General features: G+C 43.5%; 1 protein-coding gene across 1 annotated transcript in view; it reads right to left on the reverse strand.

Moving 5' to 3' along the window:
* The window catches only part of IQCH (IQ motif containing H), a 225,111-nt gene that overhangs the window by 61,633 nt on the left and 148,587 nt on the right, over positions 1 to 14,891 (reverse strand). The window contains exon 15 of the mRNA XM_043919837.1: positions 2,873 to 2,993. Coding sequence (XP_043775772.1) covers positions 2,873 to 2,993 — 121 coding nt within the window. The remainder of the gene's footprint in view (positions 1 to 2,872; positions 2,994 to 14,891) is intronic.

The raw sequence follows: 14,891 nt of genomic DNA on the forward strand, positions 1-14,891 counted from the left end.
CGGCTGGGAAAACCCTTTCTAATCTACAAAGCTCACACAAAAATAAATAGGCTAGAGGAAGGTTTGCAGGCTGACCTTGGAAGATCTGGAAACTTTCTAACATCCTATCATGGATGGATCTGAGATCTTCAGAGTCTTCCCCTCATAACTTGAAAAACATCCTTTATTCTTAACCATTTTTTGTTGTGAAAGTGTTCATCGCTCAGAGAGTGTTAGGTCTCACTCTTTGAGACCCCTATGGACTGTAGCCTGTCAAGTTCCTCTGTCCATGGGATTCTCCAGGCAAGAATACTGGAGTGGATTGCCATTCCCTTCTCCAGGGGATCTTCTCAACCCAGGGATCGAACTGCGGTCTCCGTCATTGCAGGCAGATTTTTCACTGTCTGAGCCACCAGGGAAGCCAGCTGGTGTACCTACCTACTTTATTTTCTCCCATTTATGCACAGGGTTGACCCTCTTATTTATTTATTTTTTGGGGTTGACTCTTTTAGTTTTACTTTTCTGGTAGTGGGTTTATGTGGAAATTTGTAGAATCACAGAAATTTATATTTGAGAGGACACTAGAGATTGTACAGTATAACTGCCCTCTGCTTCTCCCTGCGCCAGTGAAGAACCCTTTCTCAGCATTCTTGTTAGATTGTGGGCCATCCGATCTAAATAATTCATTAACAATGTGTTTACTATGCCCTTCCACCCCACTCTGAGTGTATTCCAATAGATCTTTCTTTTTCTATACGATCTCATATCCTAAGCTAAGAGGCATTCCTTGGTAAATATACCTCTTGTCTCTGGCCAAGACTCCTGGAGTAGCACAGGGGTAGCCTTTTATTGGCTCTGTTAAGTATTCACAGAGTGATTCGAGGAGAGTTACTTAATCTTTTGTGCCTCAGTTTCCTTCTCTGTGGAGGGAGGGTGATAATGGTCCCCACCTCATAGGGCTGTGAGGAGGATTAAAGAAATTAATATTGGTGAGCTTAGAATAGAGTCTAAGGACTTCCCTGGTGATCTAGTGGTTAAGACTCCATGCTTCCATTGCAAGGGGCATGGGTTCGATCCCTAGTCAGGGAACTAAGAACTCACTCGCCTCACATGCCACAAGGCGAGTCTAGCTCATGGTAAGCACAGACTGTGCTTATTATGTTGTTTTCACCGTGCTGTTCTCGCCATTGGGTGGTTGCCACTGCTGCTGTTATTACCTGATATTATTATGATGTGCGTGCATGCATGCTACGTTGCCTCAGTCGTGTCCTGCTCTGTGCGACTCTATGGACTGTCGCCCGCCAGGCTTCCCTGTCCATGGGATTCTCCAGACAAGAATACTGGAGTGGGTAGCTGTGCCCTCTTCCAGGGGATCTTCCCAACCCAGGGATCGAACCTGTGTCTCTCAGATCTCCTGCACTGGCAGGCAAGTTCTTTACCACTGGTGTCACCTGGGAAGCCCTATTATTATGATATTATGATATATTTATGTTAAATGTTATCATTTGACAGTGGTAAATAGAGTGGAAAGATAACTTCTGTGGTCTGTATCCTAGCCTTCTCTTATCATGCATGTGGGTAAGCATATAAGAATACCCACCTTATACTGTTACCTCCTAAAGAGTGAGGGCCTGTGTGTTGCAGCACTCCCACAGGACCTCCACAACTGTTCCATTAATTCCCTCATCCACTGACCTCCTAACATCGTCGGAAAACTGAGAAGCCAGGGGGCTCTGCTCCAGGACCATCAGTCAGTTCAGTCACTCACTTGTATCCGACTCTGTGACCCCATGGACTATAGCACGCCAAGCATCCCTGTTCATCACCAACTCCTGGAGACTACGTAAATTCATGTCCATCGCATCAGTGATGCCATCCAACTGTCTCGTCCTCTGTCGACCCCTTCTCTTCGCGCCTTCAATCTTTCCCAGCATCAGGGTCTTTTCCAGTGAGTTGGTTTTTCACATCACATGGCCAAAGTATTGGAGTTTCAGCTTCAGCATCAGTCCTTCTAAGGAATATTCAGGACTGATTTCCTTTAGGATGGACTGGTTGGATCTCCTTGCAGTCCAAGGGACTTTCAAGAGTCTTCTCCAACACCACAGTTCAAAAGCATCAATTCTTTGGTGCTCAGCTTTCTTTATAGTCCAACTCTCACATCCATACATGACTATTGGAAAAACCATAGCTTTGTCTAGATGGACCTTTGTTGGTAAAGTAATGTCTCTGCTTTTTAAATATGCTGTCTAGGTTGGTCATAGCTTTTCTTCCAAGGAGTAAGTGTCTTTTAATTTCATGGCAGTGGTCACCATCTGCAGTGATTTTAGAGCCCCAAAGTCACCCTGGGCTCCAAGACTATAGTGAGTTCTTATTTACAAGGTCTAACTTCAGAACTGGAAGTGAGACCATTTCTTCTTTCCTAGAAAATGGAAGGAGAAACTAACATTTCTTGAAGACTTATTTTGAGTCAGGCTCCCTGGTAGAAACCTTCATATATGTATTTCATTGAATCCTGCCAACAACCCTGTAAGTAGGTGAGGAAACTGGGCCTCCGAGGGTTTAAGAACCTTGCTCAAGGTCAAGGATGAGATCCAAACTCAGGTTGTCTGATTCCAAAGCCTACTTCTCAGGAGAAGTCTGTGGTGCAAAAATACAGTCAGAATCTCGAGCTATGCACGGCATGCCTGGCATACTCAGTTCCTGTTTACTTAAGAGGCTGAGTGCAAGATAAATAGTTAGGCAAAGTTTCAAAAAAAAAAAATCTGCTTGGAAGAGCACTTTTCTAAACCAATGCAAGAGTTTCTAGGTATTCACACTGGCCCCAGGTTGACCCAAAACTAGAATTCAAGGTTGTGCAACCAAACCTCAATAGAAGCTTTACAGTCTTATTTACCTTGACTGAGAAATGTTTGCAGGAATTTCCTCCATGTTGGGAACCGTTTCCCATTGACTGGCTGTGCGTGCTGTGCTAAAATGCCCGCCAGCTCCTCGGAGATCTTCACCAAAGCTGGCTCCTGCAGAAACAAATTAAATAGAACCACAAGCAATTTTACTACAGAAATGAAAACTGCTTGTGGAGTGATTAAAAACCAGGCCTCCAACAGGCAAAAAAAATGTGGTTACTGTTTACCCAGAGTCAGAAAGCCATTTTGAAAATTTCTCTTATTTTTCCCAGCCATTTCAGTTTTCATACCTCAAAGTGATTTGGCCCCAAAATATTGCCACTAATCGTGCCTGTTGTCTCCAAAAGGCAGCCTTCTGCCTGGGTGTCAGATAAACCCAGTTTCAGACCCACAGCAGCCTGACGAATGGCATGCCCTCGGACACTGCGCCTCCTCACTCTGGGCCTCAGTTTCTCATTGTGTAAAAGGGAGGGTTCACTACCTTCTCCCTCAGGTTCTTCAGACTGGATTTTTTTTTATTAAAAATTTTTTATTGAAGTATAGTTGATTTACAATGTGTTAATTTCTTCTGTGCAGCAAAGTGACTTGGTTTTATATCTTTTTATATTTGTTTCCATTATGATTTATCACAGGATATTGAATATAGTTCCCTGTGCTATATAGTAGGACCCGACCTCCCTCCCCACCTTGCTCAGTCATGTCCAACTCTTTGTGACCTCATGGACTGTAGTCTGCCAAGCTCCTCTGTCTGTGGGGATTCTCCAGGCAAGAATACTGGAGTGGGTTGCCATGCCCTCCTCCAGGGGATCTTCCCAACCCAGGGATCTAACCCAGCTCTCCCACATTGCAGGTGGATTCTTTACCATCTGAGTCACCAGGAAAGCCCATAGATACTAAAAGAGTAACCCATATATATGCTGCTTTCTAGAGACTCACTTCAAAACTAAAGACACACACAGTCTGAAAGTAAGAGAATGGAAAACAGTATTTTACACAAAAGGAAATGTTTTTTTATCTTGTAATGCTAACAGAGCTGACCCTGAGAGAGATCATGGAGTTGGCAGGGTCTTTCTCGGTCACCTTTATCTCTTTAAGCCGTGCCCTTTCCCCCTGGTTGGGGGACCTCCATGTAACTGTGGGATCAAAGCCTGAAACCACAGCTGACGCTGTAGAGGTGGGATTTCAGGAGGTCGGGTCAGAAGAGAGAGGTGGGGAGGGAGGTCAGGTTGGGAGAGTGAGGTGGGGAGGGGTGTGGTTCTCAATCACCTGATGTTCCGCATTAGGTCATAGCCTCATCTGACTAGAGGTGAGGTGAGGTTGGCCCCCACCCCAAGGTGAAAACAGTAGGAAACCCTCTAATGAATAAAAAACCGGGGTTTCTGACATAAAGAGACTTGGTTTGTGACATAAAGAGACTTGGTTTGTGAGGACAGTTTTTTTGTTTTTTTGCAAAGTCTTAGACTAACTAAAATTTTTTAGATAAAAGCCTCCTCTTCAGATTTCATTTCTGCCAGAAGAGCAGCTTTAGGCACCAAACATCTGATAGGCAGAATTCATATTCAAAATGGGAGACATTGGCAAGAAAAACTCAGGCTTCTTCTGGGTTGCTGGGGAAATTTCTAATCTGTGAGGGAACATCAGTTATTTGGAAGAATCAGAAAAGAATCAGCTTTGGTGAGTGGGGTTGGACGGAATCTTAGAAATAATCTGTATAGCCATTTATTTTCAATTTCTGCGCCATTAAAAAGTGATTGTCCTTCCCCCTCCCCTCAGCTCCTTGGAACATCTGGCTCATTCTGGGTTGAGTGCCCTCTGAAAATCTACAATGGAAGACAAATATCTGAGCGTACACTCTGGGCAGGTCCCAGTAACCTAAATAATGTCTGAAATATCTAGAAAATCCTGGTGGGAGACTCTCGTCAGTCAGTTTAGTAAGTGCTTGACATACAAAACCAAAGCGCCACGAGGAAGGGAGAGTGCCGCTGCTCACCCTCATTCAGGATGGCTCTCTGCACAGTCAGGACGTTAAGAGGAGCTGGGGAAGCTCGAGGCTCTGCCTCAGGAGGCAGAGGCAGGGAAACTGCTGTCAAAGCCGAGCACTTCGTATCCTGCACAACCGATGTTTTCTCTGCCCTCTACTATACATTAATAACCTCGTCTCCCCCAGGCCCTGCATTTAAATCATAAGCAAGCACGCAAGACGTGCAGTTCCAACAACCTGGACCGCCTCTCGTTTCTTTCTTTGAGCACTGTCCTCCAAACCCATCTTTCTTCTTACTCTATAATTGTCTCTGTTAAAACTACTCTACGCGATCGAAAAAGACCAAGCCATCTGTGATGCATGCAGTGCCCCAAAGGTGGGACAATGAAACACGGCTGTGGGTTCCCACTCTGCTTATGAAACTGAGTGTCGAGGAAGGAACCCATGCAGGGCAGACCCTCTACCAGGACAGTGGAGACTTACTTTTTGTCCTTCCCTGATTAAGGTGTTGAATCATCTACCCAGTGATCTGCTCTCTGCTATCACATCAAGTCAACCCAAGAGAAATAATTCACTTCTTCATTCATTCATGCAAGAAATGGCAGGTACTTAGAGTTGCTGAAATCACTGAGACTGTCAGTGGGATGGTGGTTGTCAGGGGGACAGGGAGTGGGGAGTTAGTGTTTAATGGGCATGGAGGTTTGGTTTTTTTTTTTTTTTTTTTTTTTTAATTTTTTTATTAGTTGGAGGCTAATTGCTTCACAACATTTCAGTGGGTTTTGTCATACATTGATATGAATCAGCCATAGATTTACACTTATTCCCCATCCCGATCCCCCCTCCCATCTCCCTCTCCACCCGATTCCTCTGGGTCTTCCCAGTGCACCAGGCTGGAGCACTTGTCTCGTGCATCCCACCTGGGCTGGTGATCTGTTTCACCATAGATAGTATACATGCTGTTCTTTTGAAACATCCCACCCTCACCTTCTCCCACAGAGTTCAAAAGTCTGTTCTGTATTTCTGTGTCTCTTTTTCTGTTTTGCATATAGGGTTATCGTTACCATCTTTCTAAATTCCATATATATGTGTTAGTATGCTGTAATGTTCTTTATCTTTCTGGCTTACTTCACTCTGTATAAGGGGCTCCAGTTTCATCCATCTCATTAGGACTGGTTCAAATGAATTCTTTTTGACGGCTGAGTAAAATTCCATGGTGTATATGTACCACAGCTTCCTTATCCATTCATCTGCTGATGGGCATCTAGGTTGCTTCCATGTCCTGGCTATTATAAACAGTGCTGCGATGAACATTGGGGTGCATGTGTCTCTTTCAGATCTGGTTTCCTCAGTGTGTATGCCCAGAAGTGGTATTCCTGGGTCATATGGCAGTTCTATTTCCAGTTTTTTAAGGAATCTCCACACTGTTTTCCATAGTGGCTGTACTAGTTTGCATTCCCACCAACAGTGTAAGAGGGTTCCCTTCTCTCCACAGCCTCTCCAGCATTTATTGCTTGTAGACTTTTGGATAGCAGCCATCCTGACTGGTGTGTAATGGTACCTCATTGTGGTTTTGATTTGCATTTCTCTAATAATGAGTGATGTTGAGCACCTTTTCATGTGTTTGTTAGCCATCTGTATGTCTTCTTTGGAGAAATGTCTGTTTAGTTCTCTGGCCCATTTTTTGATTGGGTCATTTATTTTTCTGGAATTGAGCTGCAGGAGTTGCTTGTATATTTTTGAGATTAATCCTTTGTCTGAGGTTTGGTTTTTTAAGACAAAAAGAGCTCTGGAGCTGGGTGGTGGTGATGGTTACACAACACTGTGAATGTATTTAATACCACTGAACTGCAGACTTAAAAATGCTTAAGATGGTAAATTTTATGCTATGGGTATTTTATCACAATAAAAAAAATTGAGGAAAAAAACTAGAGGATGTCAGATCTAACTTAACTAAGGAAAAAAGTGTTTATGTGCTGTGGTGGGGGGAGCCTAGAGATGGAGGGGAGACAATGAAGGAAGAGATGAAAGCTTTCCTACCTGTCTCAAAAGTGAAAGTGAAAGTCGCTCAGCCGTGTCTGACTCTTTGTGACCCCATGGGGCTATACAGTCTATGGAATTCTCCAGGACAGGATACTGACTTGGGTAGCCTTTCTTTCCCTTCTCCCGGGGATCTTCCCAACCCAGGGATCCAACCCAGGTCTCCCGCATTGCGGGTGGATTCTTTACCAGCTGAGCCACAAGGGAAGCCCAAGAATACTGGAGTGGGTAGCCTATCCCTTCTCCAGGGGATCTTCCTGACCCAGGAATCGAACCGGGGTCTCCTGCACTGCAGGTGGATTCTTTACCAACTGAGCTATGAGGGGAGCCTAAGTCTCAAAACTAGATCCCTATCCACTTAAGTCAAAACTCCTCAGTACCACACACAAAGGCCCTCTGTGACCTGACCTCTGATTCCTAAAGCAGCCTTTCTTCTCCTTGTCTTCTAGCCTTGCCCCAAACTGCCCTGGCTGAGTCTCTTTCCTCTGCCTTCCTTCTTCCACTCCCTCCTCTAGGTGATTCCTTGACACCCTCTCTGAGGTAGTTCCGGTCACTCCTCCTCCAGGAATCCTTCTCCTCTGTCAAGTGGGACTGTCCTTTCTTCATGTTCTCCAGCTTCTGGGGGCTCCTTAGTGGCGTGGTCAGTGGCTTTGTGGTCAGGCTCCCAATGCTGAGCACAGGGAACACCCAATATGTGTGGCTGCAATAAACACAGGGACCTGGCCCCAAACAGCTGAAGTTATAGGATAAGGGAAAATGGGAAACCTTGCAACAGGCTCCCACCTTGCTGCCCAGGAACCACCTGGCAGGGATGACTACTTAAGAACCAATTCTTCCTGGGTGGATTTATGAGATTCCCGGCCTCTGAGGGACAATGGGAAGATAAATGAGGTGACATTTATAAAGTATCACTTCAGATGCAACATGCTATGTGAGGGCCAACAATTAACTCATAAAGCTGTGGCTTGTGAGAGGCATCTGGACACAGTGTCAGGCTGCCTTCACTGCCTCTGCTTACAAAGCCAGCCATTCCACCTTGATCCACAGTGTTTGTACTGTGTATAGCAAAGGGGTAAATTTCCTAGAGGAAAGTCTGCTGTGGGAATCATGTCTCATTGTGAGAAGTACACGGCTGAAGGTGCTGGCAGGGTGACACTCGGTAGGGGATGCTGGGGCACATGGAGGCTGCTTGGGGCCACAAGGAACTCCCTAAAAGATATTCAGGGGAATAATGGGGTGGGGGGTGTTAACTGTTAAATTTATTTCTGTATTTTGAAAGCATCTGATAGGAAATAGAAAGATTATACTAAGAATGGCCTTAGCTCCATTGAAGAGATGTCAGATGTAAGTTCTCAGCTTGGGGAGAGTTTCTGTTCTGATCAAAGATAATTATCACAATTTTAAGGGCAGATGCTGATGAGGGAAGATGTGTAGCTACTTGGGTTTATTCTGTTCAGAATAAACTTAAGTACACACTGATGCCCACAGCCACAGACATATAAAACCATGCTACACAACCCCCAAATTCATGTGAATCCTCAGAACAGTATTCATAAAATACTTTCTCCTGTTACAGCAGGCTCACATCCATTATCTCCTTTGGTCCTGACACCAACACTCTGAGGTGGGCCAGCACCGGATTATTCCCCCAGAGGCCCCTAGAGTGAAGAGGCTTGTGTAAGGTCACTTGCTGAGTTATCAGATTCTGTTATGGGGTGATTTTCAACACGTGACTGAAGACAGAAAACAATGGAGTTGGGGGAACCATTGTTAGTTAGCCTTGATCCCCCCATATTTTACCCTTGCAGTGTGTGTATGTGTGTGTGTGAGTATGTAGAATATCTGTTACAAGACAGCAACCAGGGCACAAGATTCTCTAACATATTTGTGAAATGAGTAGTTCAATGCATCACATCAAGGCGATAGACTACTGGTTAGTGTTTCAGAGAGTTTATCAGCCACGTGGAACAGATCTTTCAGAGCTAACAACTCTGGGGGTGTGAAAAGGAAAGCACAGACCTCATGGATGATAAGCAAATGTTAGAAAAATTCCCTTTAGTGTTTGAAACAATTCCAGATATTCATTCCATTTTAACTGCACTTCTTCTGGCAATGCACATTAGCTGCCGGCCTTTGTGGAGCTAATGGCTCTAGAGCAATTCCCATCCAGGAGGAACCGGAGCCACACCCGTGCCAGCACACAGCTTTGTCACTCTTTGTCCAGTATCCATACTCACCCCTCAGAGTGCATCAGCGATAGTCATGACCTTGGCAGGTTCCATGATAACTGTAGGGCCTTCATCAGTCTGACCAGTGCATCCTAAAGATTCTTGTCTATCAAGCATGGACCTTGCCTCTCAGCTCTCTCTCTCTCTTCTATCAAGAAAGTGTAAATTTGAAAGAAGAGGTATTTGACTGAAAGAAATTCAGGATATCTCAGGGGAAGCTGCTAGCATATCCAATTTAATATTGCCCTCAATGACTAAAGCTACTTCAAGCTCCAGAGAGTTAACTTTCCCAAGTAAATTCTAAAAGTGTGTATGTGTGTGTGCATGTGTGTTGGGAGGATGAGCAAGGAGGAAGAAAGAATACAAATCAGAATGCCCTAAATATCAATCACCAATACTTCTTTTCTTTGCTAGATCTGCAGTGATGAATTAAGTAAAATGACTTGTCAGATAATCACTTTCCATCTTTCACATTAGACATTATTTGGTGTTGTTCAAAAGAGAAACCAACGGGCCTACCTAGATGATTCTGCTTTTACAGAGCCTTCTGATATCCCCAAATGGAGGAATGGAAGGTGACATAGGGCCAGAAGGGCAAGATAATCACTTGAAACTAAGCAGGGATGTCAGTATTGAAAGAGGCCATCTGGACCATCTAAGACAAGTGCCTCATGTAGCAGAAGAGGGGATGGGGCTTCTACACTCATACAGCAAGGCCACAGGAGCTCTCAGCCACCTCTGGCTCCGGGGTGAGTGTTCTCTGTCGCCCCCGCTGCCCTCTTTCAGAGGGAAAGTACGGGTCCCATGAAAGGTGCTCAGGATTTGAAAAGGCTAGCAGCACAGAGATGGAGAGAAGGGAAGGAGTCCTAATTTGAATGTGAATTTGAGAAGGGTACTTGCTTGCACAGGACACTTTTTATACTATTATTATTATTATTATATTTTAAATTTTATTTATATATTTTTGACTGCACTGGGTCTTCATTGCTGTGTAGGCTTTCTCTAGTTGCGGCAAGTGGGGCCTACTCTCTAGTTGCGCTGCACAGGCTTCTCACTGCAGTGGCTTCTCTTGTTGCAGAGCATGGGCTCCGGGTGTGTGGGCTTCAGTAAGTTGCAGTTCATGGACTCTAGAGCTCAGGCTTAGTAGTTGTGGTGTGCAAGCTTAGTTGCTCCATGGCATGTGGGATCTTCCTGGACCAGAGGTCAAATCTGTGTCCCATGCACTGGCAGGCAGATTCTAACCACTGGACCACCAGCAGAGTCCCGACGACAGCTCCTTTTTAGGTAAAACAATAGCTCTCTCTTACAGAAAGCTTACCATGTGATAGGTCTGTGCCAGAGGTTTTTGTAGTTATTATCTCAAAGCCACTCTCTGAAGCAGTTATTATCATCTCTATTTCATATCACAGCCCCGAAGTAGCAAACTGGGATTCCAATCTAGTTGCTACCAGTATGCCATAGTGCAATGAGCTCTGTGTCTGTAACTGACATGGGCGGGCACTGATGGTCCATCTGGGTCAGATTAGATCATCCACATGTGATGCTAAGTCTGTGCTGTCAAATTTATGAAAAATGGCAGAAATTACACCTGCTGTTGGCTGCCCAGCATCTTTGTCTTCTTGTGCCAGATAATGATGTCCCCAACTTCCTTTCAGGAACTGTCCCTACCCCATTCTTAGCTATGGAAGAATTGAGAGTAACCTCACGCTCATCTCCAAGGAGGGGCCCCTGGTTAGCAAAGCCATATCTTGGCCAAGTGATTGGTTCAGGAGGGGCACATGACCCAGTCAGGCCAATCAAGTGTTAGGAAGCACTTGCTGGGGCCTTCTGAGAAGAAGCTTTTATGCTTTTCTGAGAATGCTGCCTAGTGAGATTTTCTCTCTTCCTATTACCTTGACCAAGGACAAGCTTCAGGAGCCACTGGCAGCCCCCCAGCAACCCTGGGGACCACCAGTGTTAGGATGGAGCAGATATTATGCACAGTATGGGGGAGGGATGGAAAGTAACTGGGTCCTTGTTGATACTGTGCCACTGGATTAAGCCTTCTCTCATGATTCTTTACCATCTGAGCCATCAGGGAAGCCTGGATTAAGCCTTCTCTGATGTCAGAGACAATCTCTGGATTTTCATTTAGCTGAGATAATAAATTCTCTTTATTTTTTATTTTTACCTTAAAAAATTCTCTTTATTGTTAAAGTCACTTTGAGTTGGGTTTCCTGTTATTGAATAGTAAACATTTTAAGCTTATATGAATGGGTGGACCAAACCATGTACCCACAATCCATGCTGGACACGTAAGCCAACAAATGCTCTGATCATTCCAGGCATTGGTTACTCTCATTCGGCAATCAGTAGTGAAGTTTCCACTCATCCCTTTCCATTAAGATCATTAGCAATCGTCCCTCTTTAGAGTGTAAAAATATGCTGAGAAGATGAAGAAAAAAGGAAAATGTCTTCAGCAAGTCATAAACTACTTCCCACACCTACTTAAAGTTTAAGGACTGCCTTAATACTCCATGTTTAATTGTTAATTGAGAGTTTAAAAATCAAAAATGCCAACTTTGCCTTCGATGAGATGGAAAATTATGCTGCTGTAGAAGGTAACATAATGTAAAACAGCCAACATTACCAAGGCACACAAATGTTTTTGGTATGTAAAATTGCTTTGTAAAATATTTGCTCCATCTGCTGAAAGCGGCAAAGACAATTTTCCCTTGATAGCTAATGGCCCATTTCGGCTGTGTGGCAAGTGATTCGCTGTGGTGGCGGCTCTCATTAAACAGAATGGTGAAAGTGCGGTATATAATTCCATACTTATGTAGCATTATCCACTCGCTGCTTCTCGAGGAGTCTGTCCCTCATTATCCAGGCCTCCACCTTGCACCAACACGCAGGCCTAGCAGTTGATTTGACTCGAGAAGTGTTTTGTCCAACTGAGGCACATATGTTGCTTCCCCATTCCAAAACTCAGCACAACTGCTTTGCCCCGACCAGAAACACTGGAGAGGTTCATTCCCTTTCAACTTTCCAGCTCTTCAACGGCTGTTTCTTTTTCCCCCTCTCCACAGGGGGCCCTGATTTTCTTTCTAGGCTCACCCTGTCGCGCTGCATGCTGGGGGTTTCAATAGATAAAGATTAAGCATTTCTTGAAATTCTTAATTGAACTTTGCACATAAACAAAAGCAGGAAAATTTTTTCCTGTGGGCTAAAGCTGCCCATAAAAGCCCGACAGACACAGCTCTTGGCTCATGGTAAAATGTGATGGTCTGTGATCTCTCTCTTTAAAGGAGTTGTTTACACTATACCCTGGATTACTTCAACATCTGCTAAAGGAACAGTTAAAAATAAATAATCCAGGGTGGTTTAAAAAAAGAAGAATACGTTCATGTTTGGGGAATGATATTAAAAAGTAGTTACAGCAGCAAGTGGCAGATTTTTAAAAGGTATTTTTAATGTTGGAAAATGGGTTTAAAGGCAATTATATTAAATAATAGTGACGCCAAGTAAAAATATATGACTGTTTTAAAGCTTATGCAATATTTTAAAACAGAAACCACACAGTTTAAAAATCAGCTATAAGTCGAAGTGGCCACCACACTTATGGCTAATAGGTTTCTTTCCAATTAGAGAAATACCACTGACTGAGAAAACGGCATCTGCTGAAAAAGCTCTTTAGCTGAAAATTAAAAACAAAAGAAAACACACGTGCCCTTTGGACTTGATTTTTCATTCAAGTAGTGGGGGAAAGGGGTGAATTTATCGAATGAAGTGAGAGGCTTACAGGAGAATTTATATTTTAATTTTATGCCAAAGGAATGGGCAAAGAATCTGCTTTCCTTAATCAGATTCTGTACCTTCCTTGATATTTCCACAGGTACAGAGATATATAGTTGAGGTGGATATGACAGCATTATAAATTTATTATTTTTTTTTTCCTACAAACCATGTTTATGAAGATACCAGAGTAATAAAGCAGTGAATCCAAAAATGAGGATTTGTTTGCTCTGGCACAATTACACAAGAGTCCGGGTCTTCTCAAGGCCATCCCTCTCCCGCCGAGGGGCACGGAGGACAGACGGCCAGAAGCAAATGGTGCAGTGGCGGGCAGAGGGGAGTAAAACCCACTCTGAATCTGTTCCAAATATCCGTGCCTGCTCTGTGGCTTTCAGCAAAGCAGATATTTCCAAAAGAACTCCAACGGGGACTTCCTGTGTGTGAAAACACTAACCAATTCTTGTTCCTCTCATCTTTTGCTTTATTCCTTCCTTCCACGCTGTTATTGCGAAAAACTGGCAGTTAAATTCAATTGATTCAAAATATTCCGGATCCATATGGCCGCCAACCCTGGAGCTGAGGCGGCGATAGCGCCTCACTGCTGTTCTCAAGCATTTGCCTCTCCCCTAGTCCCCAGATGGTGGGAGTAACATTTAAACCTCCTTTTCTCTGCCTTGTACAATAGACCTTGGCACCATTTCAACTGTTTACTCCGGTAATTAACAGCTCTGATACCACAACAATTACAACTCCTACACTCTCACCACAATAATGCTATGAATTAGTGAGAGCTAATGGCTGGAAGGTAGAGCGTTTCCAGACTGTGAGATCTGTGCATTTTTAGAATAAAATAAAAGGTACAAACAGCACGCTTGCAGTAGACAATGATTATCTTGTAATTAGTTTACACAAAGCTTCCTATTTAATGGCAAAATGCTGTAATTAACGTGTGACAGAAAATCAAAGGGTACTTTGTAAGCATATGAAAAATTAACACTGCAGGCCCATAGCTTTATGTACTGATTAGAAGCATATTAAATCAATAGGACACACAAACCAACAGCTTGTATAGCTGATTATTATAGGTCCTCGGAAGGGGGACCCAGCTTTCATTTAACTTGGGGAGGCAATTTTCTTTCTCTTGTCATCTTCCTCAGGCACTGAGAAGCACCTCCAACCCAACCCTGGCAGCTTCATGAAAATAACCACTGAACTGGAAGAAAACATTCTAAGTCATTTTCAGAGATAAGGAAAAATATGTAAATGATTAAGACTTTCCAATGATTGCGGTGACGTGCTGCTACACTAATTAGAAAAGACACCAACTGGAACCAGAAAAATGAAGCAACTGGGTCTCAATCTTGTGGTCAGAAAAATGTCTAGTTTATCAGGTCAATGCCTCTTTAGTCAACATGTAGTATGTTAAAATAACTGGAATTATTTTCTATTTTCAAATTATAAGAAACCAGGCTGCTATCAAGGCTTATTCTTTTAAAGGCATTATCTGGGTAAACCATTGGGTAGGCACGCTTTGGTCAACAATCTTGTATCTTCAACAGTTACAATCCTATATGATAACTGATGCATAGAACAATATTCTCGAAGCCTAAAAGGTGCTATAGGACCTTCTGAATCACCAGAAAAAGATTAAGTTGTATGTACTTGCTCAATACTACCTACAATTTAATTATAATGCAATTTTGTGGTAATATTAATAACACATAGCATTTTTTGAGGTCTTATGTGCTAAATATTGATACATTGGCATCCGATTCACAAGGGTCATCTCATTTAATTCTTACTACCTCCTCCAGGAGACAGGTACTAACATTATTTCTCTTTACACTTGAAGAGATAGAGACTTGGACAGCTGAAGTGATTTGCCCAGGGTTCCCCCCTGCCCCAATAACCTCCATTTGCCTAGTCCATGGAACCCATGAAGCCAGACCACCTCCTACTTATCCTGAATGTTCAACTATTCAGACTGGT

The sequence above is a fragment of the Cervus elaphus genome, chromosome 12 (assembly GCF_910594005.1).
Source record: "Cervus elaphus chromosome 12, mCerEla1.1, whole genome shotgun sequence".
Lineage (NCBI taxonomy): Eukaryota > Metazoa > Chordata > Mammalia > Artiodactyla > Cervidae > Cervus > Cervus elaphus.